General features: G+C 37.9%; 1 protein-coding gene across 6 annotated transcripts in view; it reads left to right on the forward strand.

Annotated features, from left to right (window-relative positions):
* CACNA2D3 (calcium voltage-gated channel auxiliary subunit alpha2delta 3) overlaps window positions 1-25,826 on the forward strand; it is a 364,238-nt gene that overhangs the window by 114,637 nt on the left and 223,775 nt on the right. For all 6 annotated transcript variants that reach the window (XR_008451671.1, XR_008451670.1, XM_054076614.1 and 3 more), the window contains exon 4: window positions 3,790-3,849. Coding sequence is in view for 4 of the 6 variants with exons in the window: in XM_054076614.1 (XP_053932589.1) it covers window positions 3,790-3,849 (60 nt within the window). In the remaining 2 variants the exon portion in view is untranslated. The remainder of the gene's footprint in view (window positions 1-3,789; window positions 3,850-25,826) is intronic.

The following is a 25,826-nucleotide window of genomic DNA, read 5'->3' on the forward strand; positions in this document are numbered from 1 at the left end:
AAAATATATTTGTCAAGAAAATTATCCCATTCGGAGATGGCTCAGTGATTTTTTTTAGGTGTTATTGAGAGGAAACTTTATTTTTCTTTTCTGATTTCTCTGCATTATCTGTAATACCACTACTGCTAAAAATACCAAACATTGACATTATATTTTGGTGACCACTGGATTTTTTTGGAGTGTGATAATTTTTCCATCTCCTGGTTCGTGCCCTGTTTTCATCCATGCTGTATTGTGATATTCTGGATAAGTCAATTAATCTTTCTCATATTTATGTATATCAGGAAAGTGATAAGGATTAATTCCTTAACTGAGGGAACCTAAAGTGAGCTTTAAAATGGGAAAATTGTTCTTTATCAAAAGACTGTGCTGCCCTTGAATTGTCTGTGTAATATATTACCACATGTGGAGCTAAATTCTCCTAAAATACAGACCCCTAAATAGCATAACTCTAACAATGTTCATTTGGTGTTTGTAATTCATTCCACGTTAGTGTACAGAGATAACTGACAATTCCCTTCAGTATAACCACGTCCTGGTAAGCGCTTATTTGCTACAGCAATGATTTCAGAGCATGTTTACCCCAATGAAAACATATTGGCATTTGTATTAAGAATGACATTATAAAATATTAAGTTAAAATCTCTAATCATGCTTATGTTGAGAGTCATTGTTAGATAATCATTCATTAAAGTATTTTAGAAGCGATTTTTGGCCTCAGTATGAAAATGTTGCAGTATTCCATGTGGGTTTTGTATTTTTGCCTGCAGATTGTTAAGGAATTTCTTCCATCATGGCTCTTCCCTGTAGGGACTACTTACCTTAAAAAAACCCCACAACACTCCCCCCTCCACCCCCAAGCAAACAAACAAAAAAAATCCCCCAAAGAAAGTTTCCCCCCAAAAAACCCCACTACTTCCCCTCAAAACAACAAACAAACCCAACCCAAACAAAAACTCCAAATAAAAACCTCAAAACCAAATCAGCATAAGAATAAACACCCAAACAAAAAACACCAAACAAACACCCCCCCCCCCCCTTCCATTTATATACAGTTTCTATATCCTGATATCATTTGTGTATATTCACTAATGTAGTTTTTAGGCTTATTATAGCTTACCTTTTCTGTAGCTTTCCCAGATTTCTTGCTGCCTACTGCATGCTGTTTATACTTAAAATAAACTGTGGAAAATGCAGCGTATATATGCATTGCCAACACCCAGTGTACCAAAATTGTAATTTTCTTATTAGCTTTGTGAGGGTGAAACATGTAGTGCATGCATATTTGAGTCTATATCTTCAAGGAAAAGAACATATTGGCAGTTTGTTTGCTTTTTGCTTGTTCTATTTCCTGTAGAGGATGTTGCTGGAATATAACTTTATTTTTTTTTTTAAAGAACAAATGTAACAACTGAAATCTTAATGAATAAATCAATAAAGCATCAATCAGTGCTTTTCATTTCTGAGCCGCCCTCCTTACCAGATGTCTCTACTGTTACCCATCTTACGCTTCTCCTGCTGAGAGATAAATCTTAGTTTAAATTTATTTCATTGAGGCAAAAATGTAATTGAAACACGTTGGGATCAATACAAACTATATAAGAAGCTATGAATTATTTTTCTGGCCCGCTAGGTACTAATATCTAGGCAGTAGTATCTCATGAAATACTATAATAATTTTTCTTCCGGTGAGTAAGTAGATATTTCAGAACAGAAAGAAAAATATGCTCCTCTTTTTCTGTGTATTCATTTCTGTTTGAAGATTTTTTTGATTCTTGTTTTGCTTTTTTCCCCCCTCAGACTCATCATCAGAGGCATGATTTTTTGTATTAGATGTGCACGGAGGAGTAATGCAGCTATGGTTTCAAGAAATGCATTGAATTAGAGTAGTTATTTTACATAAAATGTGTTTTCCATACTTCAAAAATGGCAAAATACCTTTTAGCGGATCACTAACACGCTGGACTTCGGAGACCGCTCAAATGTTTCAGAATCTATTTCAGTTGCTGTGAGGCTTCTGCTTCAGGAGAGTAAATCTACGCTGCTTCTCTTTTAAAATTCTAAACACAAGACAATTGTGGGTCAAATTCAGGTTTGATATTTTCAGTTTGCAAGATCTTGTTTTCCTATTATACGTACACTGCAGAAATAGTAGGAAAAATTCCACAAAACTTCGGTGTTGTTTTTGCACTGTTTTTTCCTGGCTTCCCCTCGCTGCCTGTTGCGTTGCGTTGCTGATGGTTGGGCCCTTTTACCCATCTGTGTAGATTTTTCAGTTCAGTTCTGGTTTGACTTGCTTGAGGTTGGAACCATTTCAGTTCCGTTCCAGTTTTGGTCCAAGGGGTTTGCCAAGACCGACTGGGGCGTTCCTGAAACAAAGGGCTCTGGGAAGGTGGACTTTATCTCTTGCTCTTCTGTATCAACCAAGGCATCAGGAGTGCTTCCAGTTTTTCATCAAATCTTTGAGATCTGTAATGTTGCGCTAAGGAAAAAAGGATTAAAACCCTTCCCACTGGGGTGTGCAGGAAAGATGCAGAAGCCCAGCAGCGGGTTGAGGGTTTAGTGAGGTGCAGACCTCGGTGGACACAAGTACTCCCTGTGACCAATGAGGCTCTGCTTTAAACTATCAGGTTTTTGTTGGAGCATTTGCAACCAGAAATATTTTTCTTGGTTTGGTTTCCATTATAGTTGAAATTGTGTAGCAATTGATATGAATTCTGATTCGATTTGGGTTTATATCTGAAGACCCGATAGAAGCGCGTACAGTTCTGAAAAGGGACACAAAAGCGTGCACAGCAATCCTCTCTGTGAGCCGTTAATGAGAGCCTGGAGCTCACTTGCTTCATCAGACAAAATACTTGAAAATAAGCATGTATACCAGTGTCTGAAAGAGCAGTGAAAATAAAAGTAATATATTGAGTATTCTGTGACAGATCATTCTTTGATTAATTTTAGGTTCTACATATATGAATGCTCAGGTAGATTAAAAAAAAAACTAGAAGAAGTTACTTTTAGAGTTAAAATAGTTATAACTATAAAGAAACCTGAATAAAAACCTTAGCAAGGATGTAATGTCTTTTCACAAAAGAATATCTGCAGCAAACCCCTACGTGAATAACTACTACAGGGAGCTCCGACTATTATTAAGAGGAGGAAAAAAAATACTACTGGATTGCTTTCATTCAGTAAATACTACTTCTATAATACCAGAACAATCTTCTTGTGATTATGCAGCACATTAAGGTAGTACAAACAGCACTTCTAATCTGCTAAGTAAGCACATCTAATCTCCATTTTTCTAATACTTCTGATTTGATTTGTTATTTATGAAGTCTTTATTTCATTTGCTTGCAGTTGAGTGTGTTTATTAGGAGATACCTTCTATCTGAATTTTAAGAAAGGTTTGAAAAGGGCTCCTGTGTGTAGGAGAGAGTCCAGTGTGAAAGCAACTTTGGTTTATGCTCTTTGAAAAAATCAGTATCAGAACGAGAGCTGTGGGGTGCTGAGGACTAGTGGAAAAATGACCTTATTTATTTATTTGTAAGTGCTTGAGCTCTTTTCAGTTTTGTACCACCAGTCATGGATGCTCTGGGTTTAAATATTCTTTAAAAAAAATCTGTGTTATTTATTTCTGTTCCGTGAAGAATCACAGATCACGTGTAGTGACAATGAATTGCACAATTCTCAAACAAATCCTGTTGTTGTACCAGAAGAAACACTTGGGATTTAGAGATGTTATCTGTTATTTAAAAAAAATACACCTTTTTATCCTTTTTTTTTTTTTTTCAGCGCCTTGTTGAAGCTGCAGAAGATGCTTACCTGAAACATGAGTTTGATGCTGACTTGCAGGTAATTAATAGGTTTTTTCCTTAAATATTTGCCATCATACCTATACTAAAAGAGTTTATACAATAGCTTACTTGAAGAACTGGTATTGAAAGCCAAGCATGTGAGTAATAGAAGGATGCTGATTACAGCGAAAGGAATTAATGAAGGCTGGCTCAGTGTTTTGACAGGTTACACATTTAGTGTTTGTGTGTTGGGAGACGAACCAGGTGGAATTTACTCTTTTGGAGATTTCATTTAAATTCCCTGCGTGTCTGCTTAGGTCAAGATTTTTAAACAGTAATTAGCAGTATGTTTCATCGTTGCAGTGTACTGGCAAGGAGTTTGTTCTATAGAGAGTTGAATTTGCAGATGGGGTAGGACCCCCAGGGATGGGATTAGCATGACCTTGATTTGTGCAAATCGTTTGTGTTTGGATCTGTCTAGAGCAGACACCGTTACTGCTCTTACCTTGGAAGCCCTTAGAGCCATACCATTATTGCCTCAAAATGTTGCCTTTAGGAGTAACACAGGAGGGAGAAGCGCTGTGGCTGCTCTCAGTTAAAAATGTTTAAAAGAAAAACCTTTGCTTAAATAAGACACATAATTAAAAGAACAGGTTAATTTAGAAACCAAGTAATCTAACCTAAAACGGAAGGTTTAGTAGAAAGTCTTACTCAATACTTGAATAACTGCCTCATTATCCCGAATGAATTCCTGTGTCCTTGGTTTCTTGAATGCTGTCTTAGGTGGAGTTCGTTTACTTTGTCGCTAGCTATCTAGATTTAATTTTAAACCTTCTGTGAATATTTGCCATATGTCCATTTAAATTTTGAGTTGAGCGTTAAAGGAAACGGACTTTTTCCCTAGACTTTTTCCCTAGACTTTTTCCCTAGACTTTTTCCCTAGACTTTTTCCCTAGACTTTTTCCCTAGACTTTTTCCCTAGACTTCTTTTTCCCTAGACTTCTTTTTCCCTAGACTTCTTTTTCCCTAGACTTCTTTTTCCCTAGACTTCTTTTTCCCTAGACTTCTTTTTCCCTAGACTTCTTTTTCCCTAGACTTCTTTTTCCCTAGACTTCTTTTTCCCTAGACTTCTTTTTCCCTAGACTTCTTTTTCCCTAGACTTCTTTTTCCCTAGACTTCTTTTTCCCTAGACTTCTTTTTCCCTAGACTTCTTTTTCCCTAGACTTCTTTTTCCCTAGACTTCTTTTTCCCTAGACTTCTTTTTCCCTAGACTTCTTTTTCCCTAGACTTCTTTTTCCCTAGACTTCTTTTTCCCTAGACTTCTTTTTCCCTAGACTTCTTTTTCCCTAGACTTCTTTTTCCCTAGACTTCTTTTTCCCTAGACTTCTTTTTCCCTAGACTTCTTTTTCCCTAGACTTCTTTTTCCCATACACATATTTCAGAAATACCCAGGTCTCTGTTTTCAGATTTTACCATGGCTACTTCCAGTAATCACGGAATATTTTATTTTAAAGAAAATATGATGAAGGTTACTGTTTTTTGTGCAGAAAAGGAAAGAAAAAGCGGGTTTAACTTTTCAAAGCTAAGGATAAGAAGCTTGAGTTTAGAAGACTGGTACTGAGATCTGTCAGATAAAATGTAAACATAAAATGTACACATTGGAAGTGATAATTCATATTATTGTTGTATTCAGTGGCTTCTGTACTCAGATGTTTCGGAGTTGTATTACATTCCAGCCTTACAGAGGTGCGCTGGGTTTTATTTTGTTGAGCTTCAATCCTTGGAGAAATGGGAGCTATTGTCTAAATAAACCAGAAACACACTTTGTAGATGATTTTTTAGAGGCCTACAGTAAGTGCTTCTTCACTGCAGGATAGTGGTGAAGCACACATCGCTTTGTCAAAGTCCTTCATTTGCTGAGGCTTTGAAGATATTAACGCTACTAGGAAGCCAGTTAAAAGCCATTTGTGTCAGCAGCATTAATGGGACAATCAAATCTTTGTGTAGAGCTCCGTTGTTTATTACTGCCACGGTCCATTAAAGCTAATCAATTGTTAATCTTGGTTTCAGCGACCCCTTTGCCACCCTTGCTGGGTGATTGTTGTTCTTTATCAAAAATCTCACAGAACCATCTGCTCAATATAAAACAATGACCTGAATGATCTGATAGTGTACGTTCAAGGGGAGGAGGACAGCAGGCTTATGTAGTATACAGTGTATATAGTTTTGCTATCAAAGAGGAATTTTTTGGCATTTGTGTTGCCTTGGTGGGTGTGTTGAAGACAGGCTTAAATGCTTTGAATTGCGGGTATGTGATACAGCACTAGTATGTACTCTCTGTGCTCAGATATTCTGGAAATCCAGAAGACGCATAAAGTGCTTTTGTGCTTTTTATTGGTACGGCATCACCTTCTATGTCTTGAGGATAGTACAGATAATATTGTGTCAGTACATAAAAATGATATAAAGGAGAAATAAAATCGTCTTAGTATTTTTAGTGACTGTGAAAAAACCATAAACTTAAAGAAAATAATAACTGGAAGAGTTTATCTTTTAGAATGCTGGTATTCTCTTTGGCAATACTGAAACTATATTATTTGGTTACACTAGACCTGATCTCTTCTGGGCATTTTTCTTAGTAACGTTATTTGTTTTGTCCTTAGTTATTCTATGCTAATCAATATACTGTCAATATGCTGCCAACTATCTATGCCTGGACAGAATCTATTGGTACCACCATCAAAAGCCTTGTAGTTATAAACATAAATAAAATTCCCAGGGAACTGAAAGAAATAAATCAAAATGAGTGATGTGATGTTTAACTCATCATCGTTATGTATTGCATGTTTGAGTAATGGCCAAACTAGAGAATCGTCAAGAGCTAACTTTAAAGATTTACCCTGCAGTATTTCGGCTTTGGGAGATTCTTTTTTCCTTTAGAGATGTGAATCAAGGGCTATGGTTTTGGCAAGTTGTGAGGAAATGACCTTCTGAATGTTACTTATATTCAAACCTTTAAGCCAATCCAGGGTTTTCTTACCTGATGGGTGTGATTTCAAGATATATTAAGGTACTGAAGACTTTCTTCAAATTGCTGCTAAGTGGAATTACGGTCTTTAATCATCCCTAAGAATGTATTTGGGGATATAAGATAAATTTCTGTCTGTATTGCTACAGCAAGTTGCTTTGTCACCATATTTCTGTAGGCTTAAAGAGCCGCTCCTCTTGCTTCATATGGGACATTCTCTGCCTTTGCCTCTGTTTAAAATGGAAGAAGCGCTCCTTATTTTGTGGCTTTAACATGGTAACAAACAACATAGGTGCCAACTGTCAAGCACAGATCCAGCGAGACTATTGGATGTTACATATTTTGTAGTGATTCTACAACCATCTTTTAGTTATAGTGACTTAATTATTTAGTTATATTGACTTAATTGTTTGCCAGAGAAGAATTTCTGGAAAAAGATAAAACATCTGTTAGGAGGCAGTCTATTAAAAAGAAATTTGGAATAATTTATAATCGTTATTAACTGAAATTTGGCCTCCTGATCACTCACTTTTGTGATTGGGTGTGTGTTTCCCAAGATGTCAACTGCCTTGTTGTGATTCACAGAAACACCATGGTAAGTTTGTGTTCAGGCTCCTGGAAAAGGCTCTGAAATGGAAAACTACCCCGGAGCTGTCATATACCTATGAATTTGTTGCATATGCAGCTGACACAACTCTATAGGTTTAGAGGCTTTCTGCTCCCACCCCATCTCGTCAAGCCACAAGAAATTGGAAAGATTTTATTGTGTAAAAACATACCAGTGTGATACCCAACTGGTAGGGTGGTAAAAACCATTTAAACTGCAGTCGTGGGGTCTGTGTTGGCACCTCAGTCCTCTACAGTGTGGTACCATTTATGCGATTGTGTCTGAGCACTTAGGATGGAAACGCAGAGAGTATTGTTACCATCTGAAGAAGAGTGAAGGGAAAAATCTATTATAGTGTGTTTTTTTCTGGTTTTCCATGATCTTAGGAGCTGGGTGCTCAACAGTGGGACTGATGAGGGAGTTCTCAATTGAGCAGTAAAAGCGACTTGCGTTTTGTTACTTGCAAGCTTTAAAAAAAACCCCAATTTGGGGATCAATAAAGATTTATACTACCTGGTTTCTTCACAGTTTTCGTACCTTTGACCCCAATGACAGAAGAAAGTAATACAAAATGTTATGGCTGTTGTTGTTCATTTGTTGAACTGTTTCATTATATGTACATATATGCAGGGTAGTTCTTCTATTTTCCGTGTTAATTAAGTTCATTAGTTCACTTGCCTTACATTCCAGATGGGTTTTCTCGGCATGTGTGTGATTTGATAATGAAAGAGCAAGGTGATTTCTTTTAATAGAATCGAGACTACTGCATAGTTGATGTCACCTGAATTATTAGATGTTTCCTTTTGGATTGTTGTAGTTTCACTTTCTATGTAAGATAAGACAGGTTCAAGTACCAGTAATTTAAGTTGATTGACCTTATTTCAGTTTTATATCACAAGACAAGAAGAGGACTAATCAGATAGTTTTTAGGAAAGGATTACTTTCTTTTAAGAATATTCGAAGTTGATTTATGAAGATAAAAACGGATTAATGGTTTATGGCTGCTTTTTGTTATTAGTTTTTTCAGATCTAACACATATGTCTGAGATTTTCAAAACTATACTGAGTTAGGTACCCATCTGCCCGATTGTGCTGATTGTTAACTCCTAATTGCATTTCATCGCCTTGAAAATTTTGTCCTATCAGAGTATATATTTTGGTGATAGAAAAAAATCTTGTAAAACCAGTAGATAGATAGGTAAGGATTTTCTAGTGATTTACACAGGTGAATGATGTACTAATTTATACATATTTAATGGTTTTTTGAAAGTCTGCAAAAGGTGAAACTTCGAAGGTTTAAGGAGAAGGCACAAATAGTGAAAGACCTGGGACCAGAAGTAGTCCAGTTCATAAGCTCTGCAGCTTCTGGATCTAATTGTGCGACTGTAACTACTAGATGGTTTATTGTTGTTTTTCAAGGGGAGCCACCTAGCTTCTAGTAATTTTGAAATTCAGTTGCTAGATAGAGAGCTTAAATATGGACATAAAAGCGTAACTGACATTGGTGCTACTCTTATTAAATTCTGACCTGAATGTTTATTTAGTATAATGATACCATGCAAAAATTTATAAAGATAGATTATTAAATGCTTAGGTATTTAATTAAAATTTAATCAAATAGATGGTAATTACATTGATATCAGTTACTGGAAAATACAAGGACAAAAGGTAATTGAAAATAGCTATTCTACATAATCGCATTAAACTATTCTAACATGTGCATTACTTTCATGTTAGCATTTCAGAAAAGTCTGTTTGCATATTTATTATGTCACTAATTTTGAATGAGGCACGTGATAACTAGATTTACGATCTACTGGTATTAATAGTTTTCTGGCTTTTAGGATAATGTCCACAAGACTGAAATCAGCTCTTTGAAGTGTCCTGAACATTCACAATGGAAGGGGAAGTCTCAAGCACTCAAACAGTGACAGAAATGACTTTTTGGAAAAATGCATTTAAAGTAGCAGTGGAGCATCTTAAGTTGGATGTGATTCATGGATTATTTACCCAAGCTACTTACTTTCTGAATCGGAAATCAATCTTTCTAAACTCTAAGCCTGGAAACTTAATATGAGATCTGATAGCCTAAATTCCTTTTTTGACCTTGTTTGAAGTATTTTGCAAACCAAAGTGCTCTCAGCTGTACTTGGTTGGAATAGGAACATTGTCCCTGTAGCTTGGAAGAGTGCACGACGAAGAAATCCTGAACCAGCACCAATCTAAACTGTCAACTTTTCATGGCCCTGTGCAATTTTTGCAGAAATTGCTGCAAAGATAGGACTCATTATAGTTGATGCAGTTGTAAACTCTGCCTCTGGAGCTCTTTCCTGAGGTGCCTTTGCCTCCCAAGCAGTTCATCTTTGTTTTCCTCTAGTGCTTGTGATACTGATTATGTGTATCCAACAAGATCTGGATACAGCTATGAGCTAGAAACGCTGCGAGGACCTGCAGAAGTCATCTTGTTACTGACTTTTCTAACAGCTCGAAATTTTCAGTGCTGATCGAAAGATAGGGGAGATCAAGGAAAGTCAGTAAACATAGAATTCAGATTGTCCTTAAAAACCAACAGCAACAACAAAGCCCCAAACTCTTAAGAATTACACTGCAGTCGGTGGGCTGAGAGGAAGGAAAAAGGAAATAGAAGCATGAGCATCTACAAAGCAAAACAAGATGCATTTAGAAGTGTCTTTTAAAGTCTTTATTTGGTTTTAGTTTTTCCTTTGTTAATATTTTAAAGAAAATAATTCTATGCTTTTTTTTTTTTGTGAAAGGAGAGAAAAAAAGCTTCAGTTTTGCAGTACTTAGTTTAGTATTGTTCTTATCGATTTCAGCGAGCTCAAATTAAGGATTTCTCAGCTGCTCTAATACCTGAACTGCAACAAATTGATTTCCAGATTTTTAACTCTAAGGATAAACCTATTCATAAGCTTGTCTGCTCTTTCCTGTTTATTCGTTGAGATTGGGAAGAGAAAAACTGAAATTACTATGGGACTGTTGAGACATCAGTGAATTTGAATGTTACTCATTAAGAGTTCTCCAGAATTGATGCACACACAAAGTGACCTTCAGAGTGAGACATTCACATTGCTTTCACTCTGTGTGTACGACAGGGATTAAGTACCGGAGAGGGCATACAGAGCAAGAGGGGTTGTGCACCTTTTGGGTTATTTAAACCTCCAAGCTTCAGGCTGTTTTCTGCCTCTCTGGTAAGTGAATAGAAAAAAGAGAACAAGGTTTCATAAAGACAGAAATAAAACCAAAATGGCTACTAATACTTCAGTTCATCTTCTAATAATAGTTCATAGGACTCATCCTTTTGGTGCTCTTAACAGGTTAGACTTATTAAAAAGCTACCAGAAATAGTTTTCAGACAGTTCTGGATTTATTCCTGCCTACTTCTCTCATGATAGCAATCGCTGTCTGAAGAGTGTGAAGTGTGTGCTGAAGAAGACACTCTAAATTCATTTCTACCCATTGAATGTGGACACTGCTTTTTGCCTGGTGATCCAGGCTGTAAATACAGAAATATGAAACCCAGAATCATCAAAGAACTGCCTGACTGAACAGAGAATTTTGTCCTCCTAAGATTTTTGCTTTTTTATTTATTTGTCCCTTTGTAATGTTTGCTTGCTACCAAAAATGAGGAGGAAATAGCTTTCTCATCCCACGAGTGTTCTTAAAAGTTTCAAGTTCTGAGATTAAACATTGAGATGTCCCAAGGCTCATCCTGAGTGAGAGAAACCTCTGCTTCAGAAAAACTCCTAATCAAATAGGTGGGGCTCGCTGTTAAGGCATGAGAAGCCCGTTCAAGTTGCTTCTCTAGTGAATAGTGTTATTTATATGATGTGAAACAACTGCAGCAGAAGATTTTGAGAGACACTTGGCTCAGAAAAGACTGATGGATGGGACAGTCGCTTTGGATCTGAGGGACCTTAGTCTGAGTTTCTGTTCTGCTCTATTCAGAAGATGGATTTGAACTGCAGTTTAAGACTTTTCCTCTTTGGCACAATTCTGCAACAAGGAAATGTGTTTTCCAAAACTAAGAAAACTCAGAAGTCATGCCTAACAGCAATAATAAGATGGAACAGAAACTATTTACGTAGATTTTTTTTTTTAATATATATCTATATATATAGTTTTTCCTTTCCCATGCTTGAATCATTAAATATTTCCAGGTTCCTTTTTTAATGCTATTTTTAAGAATCTTAGAGGCATGTTTAAAAGAAATAAAAGGTGATATTCTTGCATATTCATTCACATTCACAGGTTAAGATAGGAAGAAAAACAGAAGTTCTTATTAAATCAGCAATAAACTCAAGTCTCTGCTACAAGAAGGCCTTTATTATTTTTGCAAGGCAATTCTTTAACTTATTCCAGTAGAACAGGTAGAGCAATAAGTTAGTATTGTTCAGATAAAGGGGTAATGATGTACTAGGAGGAGCCAGTCACATGAAAACAGATACGTTCACTTCCAAGCACGTGAAAAGAAAAAAGATAAGAGAAATGAAATGAAATTTTAGGAGAAGATCGATAACAATACTTAATGCTGCAACCTCAAAATTAGATTGAAATTTGTCACATCAAACAGAGTTCATATAACCTTGCAAGAACTTTACCTGAGGCTTCAAAATGCCTGGTTTCTTTTCTGAAAATGCCCAAACCAGAGTAGCTTCTGCCAATGGAATTGCCTTTCCATGCAGTCAAAACAGCGTGTGATCCATGTGTGCCACAATTTATAATGGAGAAGTTGGCGACTTTCCCAGCATTTCAGAGCAGATTGGTGTTTGGGAGGATGAGCACCTCTACGCTGTGTCCAGGGATCTGGGCAGGGGTGAAGCAGTAGGCAGAACAAGTTGAGCAACAAGGGGAAACTGAGCTTTGTGAAAAGAAAGCTGTGGAGGATGCAGAAGAAAGCAGAAACTGTGCAGTAAAAGGTTAGGTGTCAGAGGGCTGTAAAGTGCAGGAAAGAAGGCTGGGGAAGGAGAAATAACTAAATAAAGTGCAAGGGCAAAGCTGTAAAGTGTTAATACCTTTGTGTTTCAAGAGTACTGACAGTAATCTTTTTGCAAGTCTCTCTAAAACCATTACCTTTGCTTATATACTTACAGTGAGGCTAAAATGGAGAAACCATTTTCAGCTACTTTAAAAAAATAAAGAGCAAAACCTCTTTCCTCCTCCCTTTAGTGTGTCAGGGTAGGCAGTTATAGGAACAGTAAGAAGCTGCCTGACATAGGCTTCATCGTAAAACAAAAGAAACCTTCCGAGAGAACAGGAGTGGGTAACTTTCATATACTGTTTAAAAATGGGGTTCAGAGACATGTAGGAAAACAAGCGTCCACAGGGAGCGAGGAACGGACGCTGTATGGGAGGTGAGGGAAAATATCACAATGTTATTGAAAACCATATGCTCCTTAAGATTGCCATAAACCTCAGAGAAACTTGTCTTATTGTCAGAGCAGATGTGTTTAAAATCATGTCTTTAGTAGTTTATGGGACTACCAAATTCCCATTCTAACTAGACAAGAAAGCTGTCAGAGAACAGCAGAAATGACCACGCAAGATGAAGTTAGAGTTGCTAGTGCTTAATATTTGACATATTGCTGAGAGCAAACAGGAATTTGGGATTAAAAGTCCCTTCACAGTGAGCAATTGTTTGATTTGCTGGTTGAGACTTCTGGCATAGACATTAGTGATCATCCATCTCTTGGAGAAAAATAGAGCTTGTCACCTTCTGGAAAAGCTTTTTAATTAGCTTTTAGCTTTCTGCTGTAGTAAAGGTCAGTAACTCAATGGCTTGAACTGCGAGCGCTGTGCCTTTCACCTGGCTGTCAGGAGCCCTCCCCACAGCGCTGAGCAGTTTCACACTGGGAGTCAAATTTACTTGAGTCTCCGTTAGTCCTGTCAAGCTCTTGGTGAACGTTTTAACCAAATGACTCTGCTTGGTTTAAGCGACGCCGAAGGAAAGTGACAGTTCTGAGGATTTTGATCCTATCAAGACTCAGTTTGAAAACCGCAGCTCTGGTTTAGCTTTCTTTTATCTGCGGATATTCAGTACGTGTCAGACAGCACAAGGAGGAGGTGATGTACAGAGATTGTTGTTTTCTGATTTGTGAAGACTTCTACACCAAAGATGCGGAGCGCAGTCTGTCGCGAAGCTGTGTGTTTGAGATGTGCGCTTTGCCAGAATCCTGTGCTTTCTGAACTCTCTGGAAAGTATATTTTAAAGAACGTATTTGAAACGTCTATTTAATTCTGTGTGTACTTGTGTGTAGTTTGTATCTACAGTTAGTTTCTGATCTGTTGAAAGGCCAAGATGCTGAGGTGCTTAGAGGAGCAGCAGAGCTGGAGTTAATGTTTTTATTTATATGGCTCATTGGTCAATGATAGTGAGCTCTGCTCCAGGAAAAAAAAAATAGGTCCTTAATTCACTCTTGCAAAATTCAATGCCCTATTGTTCTCACTTTTCTGAAGTCACTGTTTATAACATTGCTCTCATTTCTCCTCTGAGGAATAATATAATTTATTGGAGCAGTTCATTCATAGTCTATGTGATATCTATCTTTTGGGACAGAGATACCTTTTGCATGATGTACACACTGTTAGCTTCGAGCTCTTCCTGTTTGCTTTATGTGAAAGGGTTTGTAATCAGGAATATTTATGCATCCTGGTACCCAATTGTGCTGCGCTTGCTGTTTTCTGCTCTTAGTAGAAAATTAAACTTTTCTTTTTTTTTTCTTTTTGGCTCACACCTGCCTGAAAAGCAAAAGATTTCAGAATATTACCCTATGGATTTATGATTACTAGGCAGATAGCCAGTAATAACCAGTGATATCTGATACTATAGCCCAGACGTTCTCTGCTTTTTTCCACCTTTTTCCTATTATCTTTCGGTTTAATAAACTATAAATGGGAGAAATAAATGGCAGAACATCTTTTCTCCTTTTGTCCTTGTTTTGGTTTTTTTTTTTTTTGGAGGTGCTTGCTGATGAGATTAAGTTAAAGGTCGTATATTCTTCCAACCTGGTATTTAGGAATAGGCAAATTATTGAAAAGGGTGGAAGTAATATAGATTTTTATTCGTTTTTTTCTGGGAAAGCAGGTTTTTCCCTCCACAACAATCATTTCAAATGGAAGTAACAGTATTATAGATAAAGATTTAATGAATATATATGAGAGAGGCAAGATAGAAGTCACTAAGCAGTTCATAGCTTTAGATGAGGTCACATTTCTGACCTGTGTAGTATGAAAGTGAGTAAATCTTAGATGATCATAGTGGAAATATTTCCAGGGTATTGTACATGCTGCTTATTATAGGGAAAAAAGTTGCTTTTTTGCCTGTGGCTTAGAAGAAAGATATTGACTGAAAACCAGCTACATGCTTACCTTAACGTTTCAATTGCATATATTGTTTCTTTGTTTCTGAATCTCCCATAATTGCTGACTACAAAATTAAAATACCAAGCTCATTATTTCAATCCTAGGATACAACTTACTTTAGACTTACGCTTTGTCTGTAATTGTAGTGTCTGTGTGTTGAGCTTCATTAACTTGAAACAGAAGGAGCCCTCGCTTTTGTGTTGAAGTTAATTAAAGCTGGTAATGATTATTGTCTTAAAATTTTCTGGGTTCAAGTAGGTTATTTTGCCTCTGCCTCTGTTTTCACGCATCATTTCATTAATCATGTGGTTGGTCGATTCATAATATAGAGGATTTGTCTGAATTCGGTAAGCTATGGAGGATTTTTGTCGTTAAAAAAACCCACAACAAAACCACGTGCATATTTGTTTCTTGGTTAGTTGAAAGCTCCTGTTTGTGTAATAATCACAGGTGACTTTTAAACTCAGATTTATTTTTTTTTTTAAATCATTTGGAAAAATGAAAGCAATTATTTTTTCCATGAATAATAGGCAATAGCACAAAACACAAGTAAATATAAAACTTAAAAACATGTAACAAAAATATCAAAATATGACAATTCTATAATGTGTAAGAACTTGGACTTAGAGGTACAGTCTTTTGACCTGTACTCTACAAATGAGAAAAATGCTGACCATGACTGATAGTAAGACAAAATTATGCATATGTATATGCACGCACAGTTTAGTTTTATTATGTTTGAATGATAATAATAGTGTTTTAATAATTTTGTTTTAAGTTCTGCATTCCAGCCTTATGGATACTTCCTGGTGTGCACATTTGTGTTACTGATTTTGTGGCCATGTCTTGCTTAAAAACAAAACAGAACAAAAATCTCCTGGTGAACAACCATGTCTCAGATCAGGCTCGAGGATGTTGCAACACAGTACGATGGATAAATAGATAAACAGATGAAATAAAAAATAGAGATGTACTTGCCTATGGGAAAAGCTTGGAAAAAGTGATGGTACGTTCCTTGAAAAATCATAGAGGGCCAAGTTCAAATAAATGGGGTTTTTGCGGTTCATTAAAAAAAGTAACATTGCACTAACAGTAATTTGATTTAATGTTACATTTTATGCGTTTCATATTTCAGATTTAAACTAACAGCTATATAGCTAAAGCTTTTGGACTATTCAATTTAGATTTATAAAAAAGGACTTGAAATCTTACTCTGCATCCAACTAGCTTTTTGAAACGAGGAGCATGTGTTCAGAGAAATATTACTATGGATCCAAAATGTGCCTATCAAAAATATTAGTGAAAGGTTTAATGGATATTCTGTGTTTGTGTGAAGCTCTTGCTGACAAAGTCGGATCAAAAGCTTTCGTCATCATATGCAAAACTGAATTTTGCAGCAAAGAAGGTTTGAATTGTGGTGTGTGTGTGTTGTTTTAAGGGACAGTGGAGGTTTTGGGTGGCGCCTGAGTTCTGAAAGGCTGTAGGAGTTCGTGTAGGCTTCTAAGAGCTTTCCAGGGCTTTTTTCCCAAGCCTACTGGCCAACCTGGCCACCCTAGCTCACTTCCAAACTGCACTCCGTCTGCATTGTCTTCTGTCCTTTGCGTCAGTTTTCCCTTCTCAGCAGAGCGCGCAGCTCAGTTCCCCCCTCACCCATTTCAAATTCCATACCCATGGAGCAGCAGTGGGCTGGGGAGGCGGTTTGGAGATCTGCTCTGTGAAAACGCGCGCTACCCTCACGCAGCTTTGCTGTCATGCCATTGGCATCATAGGCAGTCTGCTGCCTGCGACGTTTTTGTGTGTATTTGGTGCAGTGCCCGGCTGTGGATCCTCACGCAATGATATTTCATAGCGAGCTGCCTGCTGTTTCCCACAAGAAAGCCACATACCACTTCAGATCCGTGTAAATCCTTCCTGGATACAAGCATTATGTCTTTTAGAGCATTCGTGTCATAGCTGGGGATCCAGCTGGTTCCTGCAGATTAACAGTGCCGTGAGTGTCACTGTGTTAGCATCGCTGACCGATGGTGGAGGTGGGGATGCTCAGGGCTAAGTGCACACCTCTCACCGAAGGGGTAAATCTTGTGTTGCCTTTTGAAAATTGTCGTCATTTTTACTGAAATTCCCATCCAGCTAAGTGGCTATTGAAGTAGCTCTCTAGAGGTCGAGTGATTATTGTTCTCCGAGGAAGACCCAAATATCCAGTCTTTAACTACCTGTAAAATGTCAATTATGTGAAAATGCACAGTAAGAAGGTGGAATACAAAATGGTATTGTTATGAAAAATTACGCAAGTTCTATACCCATTCCCCTTCTCTACCACATTCCATCTCTCCAAATCACAATTTTCTGCAGAATTTATGGGATCTATATTCATTGGGATCTATTACAGGTTATAGAATGGGAACTCTTAAAAGATTAATTTAAGTTTGTAAAATAAGAGTGTGTAGTATGTCCTATAAAAACACTTGAATCCCAAAATGTTCTTAATTTTTCATCCAAGGTCTGCAGTGAACTCTAATTAGCATCCACAATTATACCCATAGATAAATAAAGCTGTTTTTTAAAAAAAGAAATTCCTTGGGGTCTCTTGGTAAAATACCTCGCTATATACATTTTCTTCAAATAACGTCCCAACCCTTGACTTTGCTGCGTACTGGCAGCACTAGTGTTCCTCTTGAGTAGGGGGTGTCTGGGCTCATGGAAAACTGAAAGGGTAATTAGGGAGGTTCTGCTGAAAGAAGGCAGTGAGTGATACAAGGTGGAGACAGAGCAGTTTTAAACGGGGACTCCTTGAAATCCTGGTAATGCAGGTTTTGCACATTGCTTTGTTTCACTTTTATCCAAAGCTAATACTTTTCAGTAGCGCTTCAGACTGGTTGTAGTGTAGCTTTTTTTCATCCCTCGGTGAGCTTTTTTCCTCCCATCCGTAATGTTTCAGGAGTTGTTGCTTCTCTTCATCTCAGCAGGAGTTTTCACCCTATCTTCGTATTTTCCCTTTGTGTGTGAGAAGACAAAACTGGGAAGCGATTGTTGTTATGTCCAAAGAGTTTCTGCTGATTCAGCTTTGTCTTACGCGAGTGACTTGTACCCATGTCGACTACAAATGATCCTGGTATATCAGAGTAAATCTGCACAGAGACACAAGGAGACAATATACAGGATCCAAACCTTCCATTTGTTATCTTGTTCTTTCTCTTCAGACTGCAGATCAGCTCTACTTTTTGACTGATAAAGCATTTGTGCAGTGGCAAATCCTCCAGTGCGCAACCGAGGATTTGTCTGATGGTTTCATAGCTTTTGCCACGGTTGCGTAGCTCCTCAAGCGCACGAGCGTGCTCACCCTCTGTGCTCTTGTTTCCAGATAAGCGCTGATATTAACTTGTGAACGGGTGAGTGTTGCACCTCAGCCTTGTGTGTAAGTGAACTCTTAGAAGGACAGCATGAAAACTGGAGTTTTTTTTAATTGGACTTTATAGTGCCATAAACAGTGACATCATTATATATAGGCACTAAATATACTGATGAATACAGCAAATGCAGTCTTGGATGTTGGCTGGAAAATGCACACTCCAGGCCCAGATTTAATAGGAACTTTCATATTCCATTCTTGGAATGTAAAGCTAGCTGTTTTTTTTGTCTATTTTGACTTTTGCATTAATAAAATGAGGTCAGGAAATCTGTTGAAGTTTATCTTTAAAAATGTTTTCAACCCAATCACCTTGTTTTAAAAATCATTTCCGTTTGTTATCTGCACACTTAAATACATCGTGTTTCCTCATGATTGATTCGCTGAAGGAAAGAACTAACAGATTCCTGTAATTGATTATACTTTAATGATACATAATGGCAAGTTCTGTTTTCCATTATTGTTACCCTACACGCTGAACTGTAACTGCTGCAATACCAGAATGTATATTGATATACAATTGATTTAGTAACATTTTACCAGTTGAACTGTCTTGTGTTAACTAAAAACATGTCTCCACATCTTCAACAAAAGGAGTCATTCACACGTTCAGGGCAGGTATCGTACACCTCTCTGCAGATGGTCAGTTCCTTCAGCTTATTAGAGTTGGCAGAAGAACACGCTGCTGGAGATTGGTGCAATCGTTGTTTCTCGGTTTTACTGGTGATTACAGATGGGAGTTGGCTGTTTTTACGTTTTGAATGGTTCACTTTAATTACATTTTTTTTCTGTCCTTTTAATCATCCTTTCTTTTTCAACAAATGATCCTCTGCTTCTCCTTCCCGCCCCCACCCTCCCAAATGGCTGATGGCGAATAAGGTGGTTGATGATCTGAAAGTGTTGGTATTGCCTAATTATTTACTGATATCCCCTGCTTATCTACTTACATCTCTTTGCCTGCGTTTAGATGGAAAACTCTGTAGCGGAGATTGCTTTGCATGCGTGCATGTGCATTTGTAACGGTGGTTGGCACATCTGAGCCGTGTTCTGCAACCCAGGCTCCTGCATGCTCTTACACAAGTAGATGGTACGACTCGGTTGCCGCTTAGCTGCACTGTAACTCTTGGACGTACAGCCTGTCCTAACCAGGGAAGGTCTGAGGAGTGTTCTAGCAGGTATAGCTGGCCTGTGTGGAGAAAATAAATAATTTTTAAAAAGCTGATTTAAATTTCGAGTTTTGCAGGTGTTTAAAGAAAGCCATACAGCTGCTGTTTTCTAAATACTCGAAGGAGGGATACAGGAAAACTAATAGCTAGAATATTATAAAGCTGTAAAACTGGTGATGTTAGAAATACTAGATAGAAACATACGATACAGTCAGATAATATACTGACCAAGACTTCACATTCGCTATTTTGCATAAAGCCAGGTATCTTTTCACATACATTTCAGTTTAAAACCTGAAAACTGAAAATAAAACCAATTGGGTCCAAATTATACAGATACTTTGTTAAACTGACCTCTAAAGCAGTGAATTACCACATCACACACAGGTTTTTTATTTTATTCCATGTTACATAATTTTTTTTTTTAGTTTCAAATGGCATTATTTCTTATATCTGTATTAACATTCAACAGTTCATTTCTGTTAAACATAGTTTAAATATAAATTTTGGTTTAGTGGCTTTATGTTTGACCCTCATTGCAATTCAAATCTTCCTCACGTGCTGTTCTGCACTGCTAATAGTAATAGCAGCATTTGTACCATTCACTTTCATGGCTGTCCTAGTGATAAACAGCAATATCAATTAACATGTACTTAAGCTTGTGTGGTTACTGTGTGCAGGGATTATTAAAGAAATTATTTTTGCTGTCAGAGAATAGTTTCAAAAGATAACAACTGCAAATACAAAGCAGATGATGTTACTTAAAAGGCCTTTTCAGTGGTCATATTTGAAGAATCAGGAATGCCTGTAGTATCTCACACTAATTTTGGAATATAACACACAATTTAATTTCCTGTTTACTAGCTGTTCTAGGGAACAATTTTGGAACTGTGGAGTAAAATTTATGCTCCAGTGCTCTGTAGTCTCAGCTCAACCCCACATTGCAAAAGAAACCTCTACACATTTCTTTAATTTAAAAAGACATGAGTTCCTTTCTAATTAGTTACACACAGACAATGCTAGATTTTTCCATCTGCAAAATGATTAATAATACATAATTAAAATGGAACCTGGATCAAGAACTCATCAAATCTCTCATACCATAATGCTGTACCCTTTCCTTGGCAAAGTGATGTTGCCTCAGGGGATCTGAATGACTCTCAGGAAATCGGTTCCTGCAAATACACTGTGTCCTCTCAGGAGGAATTTCCAGAATTCCCAGTTGGGGAACTTCTTTCCAATATTTTCACAGTGAAAATATGCAACTCGTAAAAAGTCTTAAGTAAACTTTCGAAAATGTCACCACACGTACTTGGTGTATAAAAATGCTGTTAATGTTTTTTATAGTTGGAAGTCAGTGGTAACTGAACATGTGTGTACGTAAAGAGCAGAGCACTCTTAGTCCTGAAGCTGCACTATTTTCTTGAAGACTGTAAATTTCTTCTCACCAGATGTAAAAACCCACATATTCCTACCTACTTGCTGCTAAGCTGAGTTGCTAACAAAGCACGGGTAAGCAGAGAATAATACCTTTTTACTTATTGCTTTACGTGTTAACCTCTTCCCCACAGCAACTCTTGCTAGCAAGATACTCACCAGATACTCGATTACAGCCCAGAGGATTGTAATGAATACTATAGAAAAGCAGGTCTGGAACTTATCCCAGCTGTTTAATGGGAGTAAATCCCATAACAGTGCGAGCCACTAGATGCCACTCTTGTCTCATCCCAGTACAACTCTCAGAGTATTTATGGTTGTTTAAAAAACCCAAGTACACCCTCCCACCCCAAAGCCCCTTTAAAGATGTTCCTTTGGTATTTCAGTTATTTTGCTTTTTTAAAAATTAAAGTTACAATATGACCCTATTGCTTAGAGTATTCCTTCCCACCTCAGTACTGTTATACAATGTTTCAAAGCTATCCCTAGACAATTTTATTTTTTGGGAACCTCTTGCATAGCCATCTTGTGCTACGTCTCATTTTCCTCTTCGGGTGCAATTCACAAACTTCTGGCGTGTGTATTCATCTGTGTTTCGGATTGATTTTGTAGCCACTTATGGTGCAAGAAGCTCTAGATCATAGAATCGTAGAATAGTTTGGGTTGGAAGGGACCTTAAAGCCCATCCAGTCCCACCCTCTGCCATGGGCAGGGACACCTCCCACCAGCCCAGGCTGCCCAAGGCCCATCCAACCTGGCCTGGAACACCTCCAGGGATGGGGCAGCCACAGCTTCCCTGGGCAACCTGGGCCAGTGCCTCACCACCCTCAGCGCGAAGAAATTCCTCCTTAAATCTAGTCTAAATCTCCCCCTCTCCTGTTTATACCCATTGCCCCTAGTCCTATTATTTTTTATTTCTACAAAGAACTTCACCTCTACATTTTTTTTTCTGTACTAGATGTAGTAGAAAACTCTTGAACTTCTCATGTCTTCAGATTTTGCCTTTGGCAACCTCTCTACTACAGTTGTCATGGCAGTTCCATGTGAGTTGCCTGTCTGTGGAAGCCTATCCCCCAGTTTGCATCTTTCAGGATTTTCTTAGCCAGGTAGCTGTTGAAGAATAAGTGTAAAAATGCTGAAGTGATTTGAGACAATACATGGAGGTTTGTTTTGTTTTGTTTTTTAAAGAAGTAATCCCTACAACCTTCAATATAACAAAACAGTGATTCATCTGCACAGGGTATGATGCAGACATGGGCCTCACTATATCTTTGTTTGGTCTTGTAAAAGGAAGTGTTGTACCTGGAATGGATACTCAGTTAAAATATTAAGCTATTCGTCCAAATTCATCTGTATCTTCTAAAGAAAATTATGAGTTCTGAATATTTGTAGAAGAATCTCTCCTGCAGACTATGTGGAATAAAGTTGTCAGAGGAATATTTCCATATTCAGGAATTTCCTTTAAAATGATCACTCTAAATTCAATAAAAAACTTCTCACAGACTTGCCTGTCTCACAAGAAAAGGAAAACCAAAATTATGTTGTCAGCAACATTGGACAAATAAGCTCTCAGATGTTGAAGACATCATTGGTAGGAATAAATATAGTTTCTTTTGTTGGTAAGACAACTTTCATTTATGTGAATTTGATATAGACTTTAATTATGTGATTTTAATACTCTTTTCCATGTAATGTCATATATTCTTACTATAGCTTTACGTGTATATGTGAAATAGCTTCTACATGCTGTAAACTACTTGTATGCCAGCCAGAGTCAATGGAAGTCACTTGCTTGAAAAATAGACAATATATATTTCATATGTAACCTGCAAAATCTGTGAATAACAAGACTGAGCAATGATAAAAATAGTCACATAAGGACTTTCTGCACATTCAATTAAGTTAGATTTAGTTTATCAGAGTACTTTCTGGGGTGTGTGGAATGCTGTAAACAGATAGAGAATGCAGAGGGATACATCCGTTCAGACACCTTTGAACCCTGGTTAGGCTCTTACAGGCGAGGATTGTCAGTGGGGCTCCGTGTGTAGAGAAATGTGATTGGAACGTCAAAATGTGTAAATAGAGGAAAAAGATCTTAGTGCCTAAAAATGTATCAGTAAAGAGGAGGCTGAATTATTTAAATAAAAGCAGAGCTGTCTTTCTAGAGAGTTTATAGACTGTGTGTGGATAAAAAGTATTATCCTCTGGTTTTTTTTTAAGGAAAAAAAGCCCCATTAGTGGTTTACGGAATTAGCAACCACACTACATGTAGACCAAAGCAGAGAGCTGAGGATGCGTGTGGAACCTTAACTTTATTGCTTCCATATCTCTGAGTAATAACTGTGCAACTTGAAAGCTCCCTTTTTTGTCATTTGCAATGGAATGATTTAATTTATTTAAGTTTCTGTGATGAACACTTAATGTCTTACACATGCAGCGAAGTGTATAGTCTGTGACTCAGCGCTCGAGTCTCAGACTACGGTCTGTCTGCAATTCTGCAGCGAGGAAGCTTTTTGCGGTCATTAGCAAATGCTGACCGCTCTGTTTGTATACATTGTCTTGACCATGCAGTTGTTGAAGGGCAAATTAAGGGGATGTGGTTAAATTGGTTTGCTATTTTATTAACTCACTTGGGACCATAGCAGTTATTTATTAAAGGTCACTCTGTAGATCTGTTCTCCTGTGTCAGAGCTTCCCTTTATAATCCCTTCCCAATAAGCTCCCTATTACTTCCCTTTTCTATGAATATTTAAGTGGCGGTGGTGAAAAGAGAATCTTTATACCCCTTCTCTAAAGAGTGTCTTCATGTACTATACCTGAAGAAGATAAATATCTTTCAGAGCTGTCTTGGCTAACAGAAACGTGAGGAAGCATTTAGTTTGTTTCTCCCCAGGGGGCAAGGAGTGGCAGTTCCCTTTGTCAAAAGTAATTCCGTGCCCTTGGTTGGAGAGCTGCACACCAAGAGTTTTGCAGATGCCAGTTTTGCTAAAAAGCCACCATCTGCAGAAGGAGCAGCAGCTCCCAGGCAGCGTAAATCTCCCTTCTCTTTTTCCACCTCACCCTATATTGGTCACAACCCCATCCAACTCTGGTGAGGAGCAGTTCCCCTCCTTGTGCTCCCCAGGGAGCATCCATCCCTCAGCGGAGCGCTGCTCCTGCTGTGTCCTTCCCTGCCTCTCCCAGCTACCAGAGCACACGTGCAGCACCAGTGGGTGTGGGATGGTGCTGCTCTCTGAGGAGGAGGAAAGCGGCTCCACCTGTGCCTGTGGACAGTGCGGCAGGGATGGCTGGAAAAAAGAAATAAATCTGGGTATCTGATATAGTTTTGCTCTCTGAGTAGTGTCTCCCCACCTTGAATCATGGGCAAGCTGCCCATGTTGTTCAACTTCTAGTCTGACAATAACCCATCTTGCTGGTGCCACCTTTGCAGTGACTAAAAGAGAGGGAACAGACGTTGGTACAGGGAGTTTCCAATCCTGTAATTGCATATGAACCCCTGCAATATTTCTTGCAGTCTGGAGCAGCGCAAGCATAGGCTGTAGCTGGTAGGCAGAAGAGGCAGCGAGTTGCTTGCAGCACGTGATTTGCTTGGTGGTGTTGGCACCTGGACTTTGTGGAGGTGGTGAGGGCCAGGCCAGCGCTGGGGTGTTCCTTGTGGGAAACCTTGGGCTGAGCTTGTAGGGAGCACTGGGGTGCGAGAAGACTGTGCTGTACAAGGATGAAAGTATGTCTGTTCTTAGAGTGGGGTGTGTGTACATATTTTCCCCCCTAATTTAATAGTTTTCCCCATTCCCTTCAAAATATTAAGTCAGAATGTTCTCCTCAGATGTAAAACGGGCAGACGTTTTAAAGGAAATTAATTTTAATCTAATAAAGTCTGTTCTAAAACTTAGAATTTGCAGTAAGCATATAATGCCAAATGCACTATATATATATATACACATATATACTGAATTTATGAGAAGAATGAAGAGTAAGTGATCAAATATTTTTTGAGTGCGTACTGGGAAAAGGAGGTTTATTCCTCGTTAATGCAGGTATATAACTCTGAGGCCAACGTGGTTTATTTGGACCTGACAGTGTTAGGTTTACAGTTGGACACAATGATCCTAAAGGTCTTTTCCAACCAGAATGGTTCTATGATGCTAAAAACATAGGCTAAAAACTACAAACAAATATGGTTAAAAGCCAGATTTTATTTTCAACAGCCTTGTGAGAAAGAAAAGAAATAGAGGATGTAGGAAAATAGGTACAAAGAAGCTGTGAGCCAGCAGCCCCAGAACCTTACTGTGAAATGATAGGACTAAAATATGTGCACGGTAAATAGTGTGACATTGAAAGATGAAACATTCAATATTACAGCCAGTGAAGAAAAAAGCCAGCTCCCAAAACTGAGTTCTGGCAGTGTGTTAGTGGAGAGTCAAATAAGCCTGTGTGTGATTGCAGTTTGGGTGGAGAGAAAGGAGATCCACTCAGCTCTATTTCAGTCTTTCTGTATTTTCCCACAGTATAAATTAATCACATCTAATACTAATTATATACTTGCAACATTCTAAATTCCTGCCTAAACTGTGGAAAAATGTGAGGATGTTTCCAAGGCTGGAGCAGCTTTAACAATCAATCCGTGTATGTGCTTTTGTAATTGTTTGCTGTGCGTCATATTGAAACCCAGTTATGTTCTACAGATTCACTCTTGTGTACTTTGATGGTGATTTACACTCCTAGGGAAGTAGTTGGATGAAACCATGTCTCAGAAATGTGGAAGCTTAATATAAATAAATTAAACACAGGCGCTTGATTTAAGTAAATCATAGCCTTTTGACGTTTATAATTTCAACACCATTTCTAGCTGGTCAACCTCAGTGACTCATGGTGATGCTTAGTAGAAAATGTAAAAACTAAGGGGTTTTTTTAGCTATTCTAGGATGCCTTCTGGCTTGCATCCACGCAAGCGAGACATGCATAGATACTAACAACATATTAGGAAGCTGTCTTGTTACTTATCATTCAG

Source organism: Cuculus canorus, chromosome 11 (genome assembly GCF_017976375.1).
Source record: "Cuculus canorus isolate bCucCan1 chromosome 11, bCucCan1.pri, whole genome shotgun sequence".
NCBI lineage: Eukaryota > Metazoa > Chordata > Aves > Cuculiformes > Cuculidae > Cuculus > Cuculus canorus.